At 39.9% G+C, this 13,341-nt stretch overlaps 1 protein-coding gene across 4 annotated transcripts in view; it reads right to left on the bottom strand.

Moving 5' to 3' along the window:
* Positions 1–498: 498 nt before the first annotated feature.
* The window catches only part of NUSAP1 (nucleolar and spindle associated protein 1), a 34,434-nt gene continuing 21,591 nt past the window's right edge, over positions 499–13,341 (bottom strand). For 2 of the 4 annotated variants that reach the window (XM_063398528.1, XM_063398527.1), the window contains 11 exons: positions 11,801–11,866; positions 10,558–10,749; positions 9,378–9,558; positions 7,310–7,399; positions 6,505–6,605; positions 5,714–5,773; positions 5,331–5,518; positions 3,598–3,773; positions 2,519–2,629; positions 1,852–1,963; positions 499–1,399 (listed from right to left, as the gene is read on the bottom strand). In XM_063398528.1, coding sequence (XP_063254598.1) covers positions 1,312–1,399; positions 1,852–1,963; positions 2,519–2,629; positions 3,598–3,773; positions 5,331–5,518; positions 5,714–5,773; positions 6,505–6,605; positions 7,310–7,399; positions 9,378–9,558; positions 10,558–10,686 — 1,236 coding nt within the window. In that variant the 5' untranslated portion in view covers positions 10,687–10,749; positions 11,801–11,866 and the 3' untranslated portion in view covers positions 499–1,311. Of the gene's footprint in view, positions 1,400–1,851; positions 1,964–2,518; positions 2,630–3,597; positions 3,774–5,330; positions 5,519–5,713; positions 5,774–6,504; positions 6,606–7,309; positions 7,400–9,377; positions 9,559–10,557; positions 10,750–11,800; positions 11,867–13,061; positions 13,322–13,341 lie in introns of those variants that run through there. The other 2 variants (XM_063398526.1, XM_063398529.1) reach the window with 2 other exon arrangements.

The following is a 13,341-nucleotide window of genomic DNA, read 5'->3' as shown; positions in this document are numbered from 1 at the left end:
AAAGCCCCAGCTCGCTCTGCTTCCCGAGGAGGCACAGCTTGGCTTCCTTAGCACCTTCACAGGGCAGAGCAGATCCCCCTTTTGCTGTGTGCAGTTAGCCAAGGCTCTGTTGTAAAAATTCACAGCCTCAGCTGGTGGCACAGAACCTTCATACATCCCTTTTTCAGAGAAATCCAGTTCAATAAATTGAAGTAATTAAAGCACTGACCTCCTCCACAGTGACCTTGTTTAAGTATACTTTAGAAACAGTAAATGTACCTGTATTTTATATGGAAGAGACCACAGTGAAGCAAGCTGAAACAGGATCTTGTACTATCATTTTCCTTTTGCACAGAATTCAACAGCTTAATTGTAAAAGAAGGGTGAGGGTTATTGTTTCTAAAGATATCAGAGCAAACATCTTATATGGAGTGGGAGGCAGGTGAGTTGGTGAGGAAAACTTGGCACAGCAAAACACAGCAGTAAATACAAGTGTGAACAAAAAGAGCTACTGAGGAAGCAGTTCTGTGCACTGTATTAAATGATAAGGCCAGTGATAAACAGGACATATACAAAATACTTCCCCATTAAATTTATTAAAAAAATTGCTTTTACATCTAGATTACAACTGCTAAATTACCTTTCTACTTCTACCCTTAACAAATCCAGACAACTTTTCTATGTATTTTTTAATGTAAAAATAACAGCTTTTAAAACAAAGGTATTGAATGTGCCTCAACACTATTATAACCTCTTTTAAACATCTTAGAGATGAAAAGCAAGAGAGTTTCTTTAGAAAGTTCAGTTTACAATTATGGTATGCATTAGTTTTCCAGAGAGCTTGCATATTTTTTCTTCTCCTTGAAACTCTACTTCATAAGGATGCAACTAGAAATGCTGAATAATTGCTGTAACTTAGAGAATTTAAGGCTTGAACTGGAGAACAGGGCAAGCAGGTACTTCCAACTTTGAAGCTTGCTATCCAAAGCTGCATTCTAGCATGCAACAAGTGCATTCTGATGCACAAGTCTATCCTAAGTTGCAAGGAGGCTTCTTGAGCATCTTTTTTCCACTTATATTTTCTTAACATCTTTTAGTCAAGTAAGTTAGTTAAATGAAAATATTATGAAGCAACAAGAGTTCTAAGCCTCTGAAAGTTTAGAAATCTCATCTCACTGGAGAAACTGATTACAAAAACAGGGCCCATTACAAGGTCTCATTAGTTGCTCTCTGGATTCCACTAGCTAATAGCAACCTGAACCATACACAGACAGCACAAGCCTTTACATGAGAGGAACATATTTACAGTGATGTCTTGGACACTTATTTGTCCTAACACGCAGAGAGGCCTCTACGTCTTCCAAGAGTGTGATCCTTTTTCTTTTTTCTGTCTTGCTCAAGTATCTCACGCCTTTCTTCCCTGGAGGGGAAAAACAGACCCTGTCAAGTTTTATTAGAGGTAGAGACACAAGAAACCGAAGGAATCTGAAGCTGACCCCTGGTCTAATCAGTGTGCTGCCTTTGCCATAGGAGAGAGATCAGTACCATTATGGACTGAACCCAAACCTTCAGGCAAATACTTCTCTCAGACGTAAAGGTCTAACACTCAAGGTAACAGCTTGTCAATATTGACAGGTTCTTCCAAGATGAAGGTAAATCTCCAGACTCTGGAACTGTTACCATTCATAGAAAAAAAGCCTAACAAATTCAGAAGGGCCTTCTTTGTTGGCTTCCTGAAACTGAACAGTTATTGGAAGGAAAAATGGCTTTAATACAAAAGTATTCTTTCCCAAACCACATTTAAGTCCTAAGAAGAATGAATCATATTATATTAAGTAACACTATTCATAAAACGACGAGTGGTGTACTAACCTTGTCTGGAGATGTGGCTGTTTGTAATATTTCTTATGTGAGCAGATATTGCTGCCACCAGACTTACTGAGAACAGCATTTTCTTTAAATTCTCCCCATGGTTTTAGTCGTCCTACAAATCAGGGGCAAAAGGAGAGGCTAGTTTAATAGTTTAGTAATTGTGTGCTTAACTTCTTATTGTGAATTTATCCTAGCTGGCCTGTTTCTTGCTGGTTTGCTTGAAGATGAAATGCCTCTTTAAGCTGTGCTATCACTTCTACCAGCCCATTCCCAACAAGTAATTCTTCTGTAAGTAGTAACAGGTGACTGTACTTAGAAGTAACACTCACCATGCAAAGGTCAGTTTCTCTCACGAGATTAAAAAAACTTATTGTGTAAGGAATATTGCATATTTCCTGTACATACACCTATTCAGTGGAATACAAGGATATTTATTCTTCTACTTATGGGCTTTTGGTCATAAAATCTTAATTTTCAGTAGGGAGGCTCTTAAAGCATAGATTATAAAGAAATTTAACATCAGACTGCGTGGGAACCCAGAGAGAAAGGAAAAGGGCAGGAAAAGAGACTGTAAACTTTGCCCTCACTGCTTAGTATCAATGCACCCCTGCAGGAGCAGCTGAGGGTGAGGGGTGTGACCAACACACAGTGCCCAGGGGCACGGTACCTTTGTGGGGCTGGTAGCGAAGTGGCCGAGAGAGACTTGCTTTGAGATCAAATGTCTTCTTTGCACTTGTGGGTTCTGCAGATTGAGCGCCAAACTTGAAGGGGGTAAGAACTACAAAAGGCATCAAGATACCATAATTAGAGTAGCAAGAGCATCAATGCACACAGTTGGAAAGTGCCTGTGAAGACCACACTACAATTACCAAAGAGCCATTAAATGAAATGCCCCTGCTGCCACCTCTACAGACAGAATTGCACAAACACAGCTCATCTGAAATAGGGAGGGCAAGAGTTGTAGAGTACTTGGCCCTTTAGCTGTGATTATACTATGGAAGAGCACATACAATTCCATGTGTCTGTCTAGTCCTTGAAGGCAAATTGTGTTTCTTCTCTGCCTATTTGGAACTAAGTGGTTTTTCACATTAAATAAAGAATTCTTTTGGAACAGGCCAGCTTCAGATCAGCATGGAACTTTGCTTGCCCCTTAAAAACATCAGTATTATTATACAGCAAACCAGGAAGCTCTGGGTTCTTGACCTCTGCAAATACCCCTGTGATGCTAAGGGTGTCAATGGCTGGATAGCAGCGCTGTGGTCCTGCAGAGATTGTTAGTAATCAGAAGACTTCTGATTTTTCTTAATTTTAGGTCCTGAGTTGGTGCTGAGGCTGATAGCAGATTGTCCTAAAGCACAGCTAGAAGTCTGATGCATGCTAACCCCACAAGGAGAATGAGACCTCTGAGAAAGTGTCAGAAATTCCTCTCTGTGCAGACAGAGTGTCCCTGTATCTGCTGTATGAATCTTTTGCTATGTAGTCCCTAGAGGTCTAGAAGATCTTCTATCCTCTTTTCTATAGGTAGCTGGGTACTATATGTTTAAGTCACAGAACCTAAACGTTTTAGTCAAACCACAGGAAAACAAAGGAAATAAAGAAACTACTGCAGTTTCTGAAGAAACAGTCATAAATCAGAGAATTAAAAACCTGGGTCTATATGACAGTTGATTGTTAAAAACATGTATAGCAATTCAGTAAGACAAAAGTCTTTATCCGAAAGAGCCAAATATTCACCATCCACTTTACCCTTTGATGTAGTCAGATCATTATTTCTTGCATTTCCCTTACTGTTCTTCTGACTTAGGGGTTTGCAGCTCTTTTGAGCCTCAGGTGTGCAGATCTCCTCCATGTATGGAGACATTCTAGATGGAGTCTTGGCAAGAGAGCGTTTGTGCTCATTATCTTTTGTGGCCTCTGAGAACCTGGAAAGTTTTAGAAATACAAAGATAAATTTAGTCACCGACAAGGAATGTAAGCAATGTGCCAGAATAGAGAAGGTTCTGCATTCTACTTTTATTACAGGTAGAAGGATTTACTGTATGAAAGATGTTCAGAACTCATACAAAAACTGTACTAAAATACCTTGCTGGTATAACTCTTCAAGTTTCAAGCCAGTGTCAATAGTAGTAAGTAACATTAGAAATTACAAAGAAGTGACTTTCTTGTTATTTTGAAAAGCAAATATATTTGGATGTAATAAGCTGGAGATTTATTCACCAACACAAATGATATACATTACATCTGGATTCTGTAGTAAAGCACTGCATACTTCATTAGTTTTAAAATTCAAATTAAGAAAAACTTAAAGACAACTAACAGAGTGCTAGACCTCAAAGACCTACAAGAGGAACAGCAGAAGACCTGCATTCCAAAGTCACACAATTATATATTATCAGACACCAACATGAGAAGCTGCATTATCTGACTTAAAAACAAAAATCCCACACGCACTTCAGTCAGGGACAAAAAAAAGCCCCAGCAGCCATGATCTCGGCATGCAAAAGCTGAAAAGTGAAGGCCATGAGAGAAAGTTACACGGCCTGAGAACAACCATGTACTGCTAGCAAAGGGAGAATGTCTAATCAGAACTTCAGTCACTGTGGAGAGTTTAGGAAACTGATAAAGTCAACATTAGTATAATAGTTAGAAATCAACAAAGATATAGTAGAAATAAAGGCTTTCACTAGAAATCCAAGCAAAAGGACATTTACCAATAGGATAACGTAAGGACTGTCCTTTCAATTCCTTCTTTTAAAATATTTCTTGCTCAAGATTTTAGGAAAATTAAGAAATGAATAAAACATACTGATAACAGAAGTTCATGAAGTATTAAGACTAATATAGAACTAGATTACTGTGGACAAATGATGGCATACACATGGTGCTCTAAAAGGAAGTGAGATGAGGTATAATAGCACTGAGTATGAGTTCATTCATTTAGCCATTCCTCATGAGGTCTGGTGTCAGCTTGGTTGCCATTGCTAGAAACAGTCTGCTTATATTACAAGAGGACCTCTGCTGTGACACTGAAGGGGAGGGGAAGCAGAGGACAACAGGAAGAAAATACCTAAAAACTATTGCAAGGTTCACCTGGAATACTGAAGAGAGTTCTGTTTAAAAAAATCACATATAAATTAATTCAGATAAACAGAAACTATTATGTTGCCCGGCAAAATAGGAAACCTAACGGAGTAACCGAAGAAAAATAATTTGCTTGTTTTTGTATCATTTGGCTTAAGCAAAATGAAAACCAGGATTTGAGATTCTTCTAACAAACATAAAAATGAAGAATGAAGACAGTAACAGCACAGTGAGGCTTAAGCCACCCACAAAGCCAGACTGAAAGTTAGTAATCAGAATTAGTCTTGCATAGTTCATGTTTGGAAGAGAAATAATGTAGTAAAATCATAGTCAGTGTTGATTATTTCATGTGTATTTTATCAAATGGCTTGCTGGTAGTTTTGGTTTGTAATTTTTACCTGACATTCATTTTGGATGTTGAAAGAACAGAAGGATGAAATGAAGATTTCTGGGATAAAATACTCCGATTAGCAGCATTCAGAGAATTGCGTGGTGAGCGCCGCAGGTTACTGGGAGTGCAGGTGTTGGAGAATCTGCCTCTTTTTGGATTTGGGCTGAATAAAAATCTTTTGCCACTGCCTCGTTTCTAGGGAAAACCAAATTCTGAGTTACCAGACTCTGCTGAAAATCTGTCTACAAAGCAGTCAAGAGAAGCAAAAATACACAGTGAATCAGAAGCATATGGCCTCTTCAGTTTTCTCCCCTTTTTTTTCCCCCCTTTAAAAGCATATTTTAAATGTAAGTATTTTTATTATTATTAAATTGACCTGACAACATGTACCTTAGAACATGGAGTGTCTTTTTCTGATGCTCTTAAGGGATTTGATTTTCTGGTCAGCACCTGCCAACAATAATTTGTCTGAAGTATACATTGATACAATACAGATCATCAAAAATAAATGTAATGCTCAGGAGTTTCATTCATTGTTACTGTTTGATTTGGACCTGGCAGTGCTAGACTAACTGACCTGAGTGATTCTATGGCCATTGACATATTCATTCATACATTCATTGATATATTAGTGTCACTTTTAGGCTCTACTGCACTTTGTGAGAGGCCTGTTAGCAGCTTTCATCCGTGTGAGGGTGAAATACAAGAACAGAGAACAACACATATTGCAGGTATTTTTAAGGAGAATCATATGCAGCCATGGGATGATAGACACCAAAGAGAAACTTAACATTAATTCCTGCTCTTCGAAAAATAACCTATCCTCTTGGTTAAATTTTGCAGCAATTCAAAGAGTTGTGAACAAAAGTTCCAGGAGATCTTTCACAAAAGTAAAATGTGACAATTATTTTTACTCAAAAACGTTAAGTTAGTTGTTGGTTTCTACAGCTGTACACTGTTAACACATAAAAAGTTGTACAGTTCTATAAGTTATATAGAAATAACTATATATAACTAATTATGTAAGACTACAGTTAAATTTCATTGGTTATAACATTCCACTTCATGTTCACACGACCAGCCACTTACTGATCTAAAGAGACCTGGTAAGGCTTGTACAGAAAGGCCCTGGAAATAAATGAATATGCCAACAATGGGTATCTTCCTGTGTTATCTCTTACCTTGACTGCGCTGCAATTTTCATTCAGTTTTTTTTTCCTCTCAATGTAGTCAGCAATAGATTCCATTTTCTTGAATTGAGCCTCGTGCAACTTTTTAAAGTCTAAGAAATTCCAAAAAATAAGAAGATTCACAGATCTGATCTGGTTCTAAGGAGGTTTAGTACTTAGTAGGGGGACTTTGTGACACCTGTTGGTACAGCCTCAAAGAAGTCAATGCACCCCTCTAGTTAAAGGCTGCAGACACAGCTACCAAACAGGACCAGAAGAATCTATTCCAGCAGCTACATGGCCCATTGCCTGATAATCTGGAGGATCACAGGAGCATGGTTGGGGTTGGAAGGGGCCTTTAAAGATCATCTAACCCAACCCCAAATTCTGCAGTTAAAGAAAACAATAAATACCACTCCATTTGAGATAATTTAGTGCATTTTAAGAAGTGATGAACATGAGCTAATGTATGGTGGTACAGCACAACCACAGTATTCATGAAGTGAAAACTAAACAAGCAGGAGTAATAGCATGTATGTGTTCCTGTTCTTTGAAAATCATGAATGCAAGTACTGCATCAAAAAGTCACCAAAATGTTCAATAAACCAGTTTTGTAACATACATGTCAGGCATTTACTACTATGAATTTACAAGCTGGACTATGTACCTTGAAATGTAACATTTGGGAAATGTTTGCTTGCTTTTTAAAGAGAGGATATTCTTTTATTTGAGCAGGAGTAGAAATATGAGTTGTAAAAAACGAAGTCAAGTCTCCCTTTACAGCACATGTCTTTCTGAAGAGGGCAGGTTATCTTACTTGGTGTGGTCGCTGTCACTCCTGTTCTTGCAGCCCTGGATGCACGGCCTACACGGGAAGGGATCTTCCCTCCTGTGGGATGGGCAGTACCCGGCACAATCAGATTAGACAAAATCATTACAGCTCCTGGCAGATGATTTAAAGTAATCACAATGGTTTAAAATATTGTTCCAATGTTTGGTTTAAAACACACTTTATGGCCAAAGTGGGCTTAGGTTTTGAGAAATGGAACCAGCTGGAATAGGTATGTTCTAAGTCTCTCAAAAGAGTTTTAATTGGTTTGTCAGTAATAATATATTTTGAAAAACCACAAGCCCAGCATGAATACTAAAGTCCTATTAGGTTAGTATCTTATGATAGCAAAATATTTTTCAGGGAAAGTTTACAAGAGAACTGTGCTTATGGTAAACAAAAACTTTAAATTGACAGGCCTTGATCTGTGTTTTTTTTAAATATTGATACTAAAGAAGAAATACTTTTTGACCAATCTTTTTGCCACTGCCTTATTTATATACAGAGTCCAAGATATTTTTATCATCTCTGCTCTCAGGTATAGTAATAAGCTCATGTTCACATTTTAATGATTAATTTTCTTAAGCAAAAAGTGAGGTAAAGTATTTATATCAGTTCAACATTTGCATATCAACAGCAAACATTTGCATTTCTGCTCATTCACATCCCTATCACTGTGGAGGCCTAACTAGAAAAACAGACTGGGGACACAGATCTGGGTGCAACAACAGCAGCAGGGCAGAAGCCCCGGTTTATTTACAAAAACCTACTTTTATACTTTTTCTATGAGGCCTGTGGATTGGAGGAAGGAATTCTCACCTCCACATCACATTGGTGAAGAGGACTGTCACACAGTCTTGTTTGTCCCAGCAGAGAATGTAAAAACAATGGCTATGTTTATAGAACATTGCTGATGTTTACATTAAAAGAGCGTGAGAAGGTACGAACTTCTCCTTTAATATGAACTCAGCAAAACCGGGAAAAACTCATGGCAATACATCCCCTCAAAACTAAACTTAGATGACCTCAATATACTGAAAGAAATCCCTATTGGAAACAAATACTGGCATGCAGTTAAAAGTAATTGTTGAAAAATCAATTTGTCAATATTAAATGCAGACCCTTGTTGCTACAGCTATAGGAAGAGATGAGCACTGTACCAATGGTCAGGATGAGTGCTGCCTCAACCCAAGCATCCCCCACATACCCTATTGCTTTTGTTTTTAGAAACAACTTTCACAGAAAAACCCACATTTTTGAGTTAGTTCAAAATTGTTGGTGGTCTCCCATAAGATTGTCCTTGTAAATTCTATGGAACAAGAATATCCATAATAAACTTACAGACTACACACACTGAGCCTAACAGAGCAAATGCAGGTGTGTATCTTATTTGACAGACTCCCAATATCAAGAAATTATCAGATTGGGTAGACAAACTCATTTCTTCTTATCAGCTGCATATACAAAGCAGTGGGGGGATAAATTAATTCATATTTTCAGTGGCGTGGTGTTTGAAGGACTAAAAATACCACCAGATGAAAAAGGGATACAGTGGAATACATTCAGATATCTTAGGTAGTTCAAACAAATCATAAAGGATTCTGTGTTCTTTTCTGCTAGTTTTACTCCTGGAAAGGAAAAGATAAAGCTGTTCACCAGAAACAGATAAATGAAGCATGGGGAGACAAGTCCTCCCTTTCTAGCCACCTCTTAGAGGCCAAATAACACCTCAAGGGTATTCCCAAAGACACCGAACCTTTTGGAATTGTGAAACTCAAATACACTCAGATTTCTGAGAACTCCTTCACTAAAAAAAAAAAAAGAGTTCTGAAGTCAAAACCAGCAAAATTCCTACTCTGCAGAATTTGTGGATTTGTGTTACAATACAGTAAACAGGTAACACAAACTCAAACCAGACCAATTTTCTTCTGGTATCCCCAAAACAAGATACTGATAACAGACATGCCACAAAAATCTTTGAAGACACAATAAAATTATCTTTTGGTTATTCTAAGTAGCATAAAGTAAAGTTACTTTTATCCAATTTTTTACTTACGTTGTTCTTCCCTGCCTTTAGTAGAAGTCTTCTCTGCTTGTTTCTGCTGTCCAGTGCCCATCCCTGGATTCCCAATGGTTCTCTCTTCAGTTACTTGGTTTTTGTTTTGTGATACCTTCTGTCTCTTTTTGGGCTCACCTTGAGGCACTTCATTTTCCTTCATTTCAGAATGCATCTGCAACTGAATCAGGCTTTGTTTAACCCGTTTGTTCCAGCTGCTCTGAGAACAGCGGGGCAGTGGAACAGACTGCCCAGAGAGGTGCCCAGCCCTCATCCTCAAGGGTTTTCAGTACCACACTGGATAAAGCCTAAAGCACTGGGCTCTAACCCAAACTGTCTGCTTTGACTGGGAGATGGAGCAAGAGATTTCCTGAAGGCCAAACTGATACAACCTGTGAAATACACTCTCACTTCACAAACTCAGATATATTAGAAAGATTTGACCTGCACAGCTCTCACATTTTAGTATAAAATTGCCTTTATTGATAAAAGTTAATTATGGGCAAGTAAGAATAGATTCACAGGGGATGTTACTTTTTACTGTTGTATTTTTGTATATTGCACAATTCTCTAACACTAAAAGACTAACACTTCCTCATTTTCTCATTTCCCTCCTCTACCTCAGGAAAAGTCTTTCAGACAGTTCTTCGTTTACCTACCCCTTGTACCTCAAGAAAAAAAAATCTACCTCCATCTGACCTTGAAGCTTTCTCTCCCTCAGTCACACAACCATCACACTAAAAAAACTATGAGGTTTAGGCTATTGTGCAATTTCTGATAATTTTTTCTCTATCAAAAAAGCGAGAACAGCATTATTTTAGATAAATTCTGAAACTAGGCTAAGATTCAGAATTCTACAATGAACTAGTGAAAGCAGTGTTATATTCAGGTAAAGTGTTTGGAATTGTATATTTCTTAGAGGAATTTATTTCCTTGAAGCAATGACTAGCAAGTAATGTCTGTTTATTATGGCACAGCACATAGACAAAACTCAATGCTACAAAAGACCAGTACCAGAATGTTTGCATATGAATTTTTATACGTGTCTATACACACACAAACACACATAGATAAATCTATATCAACTATAAATGGCGATTGAAAAAAACACAAGTGTGCTCAAATTATGCTCAGAGGAAGGGAGGACAGTCAGCACACAAAAGCATGCAATGCAAATCACCTGATTCTCATCAGAAAGCAATGGGTTTTCTTCACCAGTATTAGTTTCCTCATGGGAGTTCCTCTTTTTTCTGGTCATTTTCTTATCTTTGCCACGTTTTTTTGTAATAAAACACACTGAATCCGACATAGTTTCCTCCTGATTGCTCAGTTCATCCGATTTAATGGAAACAGATGCACTCTTTACAGGACCCTGTAGCAGAAAAATACTATAACTGGAAGATATCTGACACAAATATAAATTAAATACTCCAGAGACAGTTTCAGTTTTATTATTGAAAAAAGTATTTTACACTGAGGATAAATAGTAGCATGCCGTGTAGCAGCATTGTAATCAAGAAACTATCTAGCACTATCTCCTAAGCATCAAAGCTCATTGTCTGGAGACTTTAAATACAATTCCTGTGATTGGTTTATCATATTTCATTCTAATAAGATTATAAAAGCCTAACGTTTTATATTTGAAACCTAACTTGCATGATGCCATGACTTTCCTGCATTTGTACATTTGTGGAATACTCTTCACCAATAAAAACAGGGCTCCTTTCCTGCTAGTGAAAATTTTTAAAAAGCTCACAAGATTTACACCAGTTTCTCAAACCTTTAAAGATTTTTTTAAGGGATGCAGTTAAAGGAAGATGTGCTTTAGAAAAAGAAGAGAAAAAATTACTTTAATTAAAAATTTCAAAAACATTGTCACATTCAACAAAATAATTCAGAAAACTTCCAAAAAAGTTAAGAAAACAACAATAAGAGGCAAACAAAGGAAGTAGCACAACGGTATTGCTTTCACTATAGTGGAAGTAAATTGTAGTAGACACAAAACACTTTCCAATTAGTATCTAGTCCCCTTCATTTAGACATGCAAAATGAATAAAATATTTTTATACTTGGTACGGAATAGTGTCTGGAGCCAAACAAGCAAGAATTAAGATCTGTTCAGTGGAAATTAAATGTTATTGTTTACAGAGAATAGTTTTGCACTGATGCTGAAAAACATTGTTAATCTTGGCAGCTGAAAAGAAATCAGCTTTCAGTCATAGAGGCCACTTCACAACTAACATTAGCATATCTATTTCGGTCAGTACATAAGTACTTTCAACTAAGGGCACTAAGAAGAAAAAGGTATTTCCATTACAGTTCCCATCGTGATCAAAAATACCCTTCAGCACATGCCCCACCCTATGGGTTACAAATTAAGGTTTACATTTCTCAAAAGCAACGGCTCATTTATTATCTGTTACCGTATTTTCACTTTCTTCTTTTGTCCCTTCAAAGTGTTGCTTCAATGACTCCAACAATTTGTCTGCCTGAAGAGAAATACAAACAACACATGAGCCAAACAGTCCACTAAGCCACTGAAGAACTGCATACCCCCAACCCACATCCAATAGACTGATGCAGCAAACAAGGAGAGCATTTCCCCAATCCAGTCCCCAATTCCTAGGACATTGTTCGAACAATTAGAGAAAGCGCCTAAGGCCACAGATAAACATGCAGCACATTCTCCACAGAGGCACAAAGGCAAAGCTGCTAACTAGGTTAGCAGAAGTTTCTCCGGATCTATTTTCCAGCAGGTTAATTGTTCAAGGAGTGAGGCTGTTTTAAGGCCCCCCAGCGCAGCTGAACTTAAATTAAAATTTTATCAAATTTCTTCAGTTGCTTCTGTCTTGCCCATGCTTCACGCAAAGCACTCTTTTCGTCCCTCACATACATTCAGCAGTAATAGTAATAAAATAACAATGAAAACACGCCATGGATAATTCAGGTTATGAACGGCTCCTAAACACCTAAGTGGAAAGGTCAGCATAAAAACAGTACCCCAAAACAAGCCTTAAAATACCCCAAAGCAACCCTTAGTCATGTGAGGACAGGGAGCTGCCTTGCCCCCCAGCCGTGGATCTTTCCTTCCAGGCTCTATGACTGCTGCCCCTGCTGGCAGCCCCTGCTGGCAGCCCAGCCCGCGCCCTCATGCACCTGCAGCTCCAGGCACGCCCCTGCGGCCTCCTTCAACTTCTCGCCCCAACCGCCACCGCCAAACGCGTCCCTATTCCTTAAGGCACTATGGTGTCACTGTTCCTCCCACTCCGAGTCGTAAATAAACCAAACCAAAACAAAAAAAAACCGAGCCAAACAGACAACCACAACGTCCCCCACTGGGCGCAAACAGCGCGGGGACACCGGCGTAGGGGAGCAGCCGGGCCATCAGGGCCGGGAGAGGAGGGACGGCCTCCCCTTCTCGAAGCCCAGGGGACACCGGAGCCCGGCTCTCCCCCTCCCCGAGTGATCGCCCGCATCCCGGACGGCAGCAGAGCCCCGGGGCGCCCCAGGGCGAAGCCAGCGCCGCACCGCGCGGGCGGTGCCGCTGTCAGCGCCGCTCCACACCCGGGAGAGGGAGCTCCGGGAGGCTGGGGACGCGTTCCCTCGGCTCACGGCCGGGTACGGGGGTATCCCAGAACCCGCAGCTTCGTGGGCAACGCTCCCTCGCAGCCGCCCCCGCCTCACCCGAAGGTTGGCCCTGAGCCCCGCGGCCTTGGCGATGTGCTGGAGCTCGGCGTATTTCAGCCCCTCCAGGTGCTGCAAGGAAGCGAGCGCCATGACAGCGGCTCCGAGCCACCAACCGCCACCGCTCGCCCCGCCCCCGCCGTTCGAACTGGCCCGCCGCGCCAGCCCATTGGCTGGCCAGAGCAGGGGGCGTGACCCCCGGAGGCAGGGCGCGGGAGCCACCAATGGCGGCTCGGCCCGCCGCGCGTGATTATTTTCAAGCGGGACGAGGCGTTCCCGG

This window comes from Prinia subflava, chromosome 5, assembly GCF_021018805.1.
Source record: "Prinia subflava isolate CZ2003 ecotype Zambia chromosome 5, Cam_Psub_1.2, whole genome shotgun sequence".
Taxonomy (NCBI): domain Eukaryota; kingdom Metazoa; phylum Chordata; class Aves; order Passeriformes; family Cisticolidae; genus Prinia; species Prinia subflava.
The sequence above is the reverse complement of the archived record's forward strand: the minus strand, read 5'-3'. Positions and strand labels throughout refer to the sequence as shown.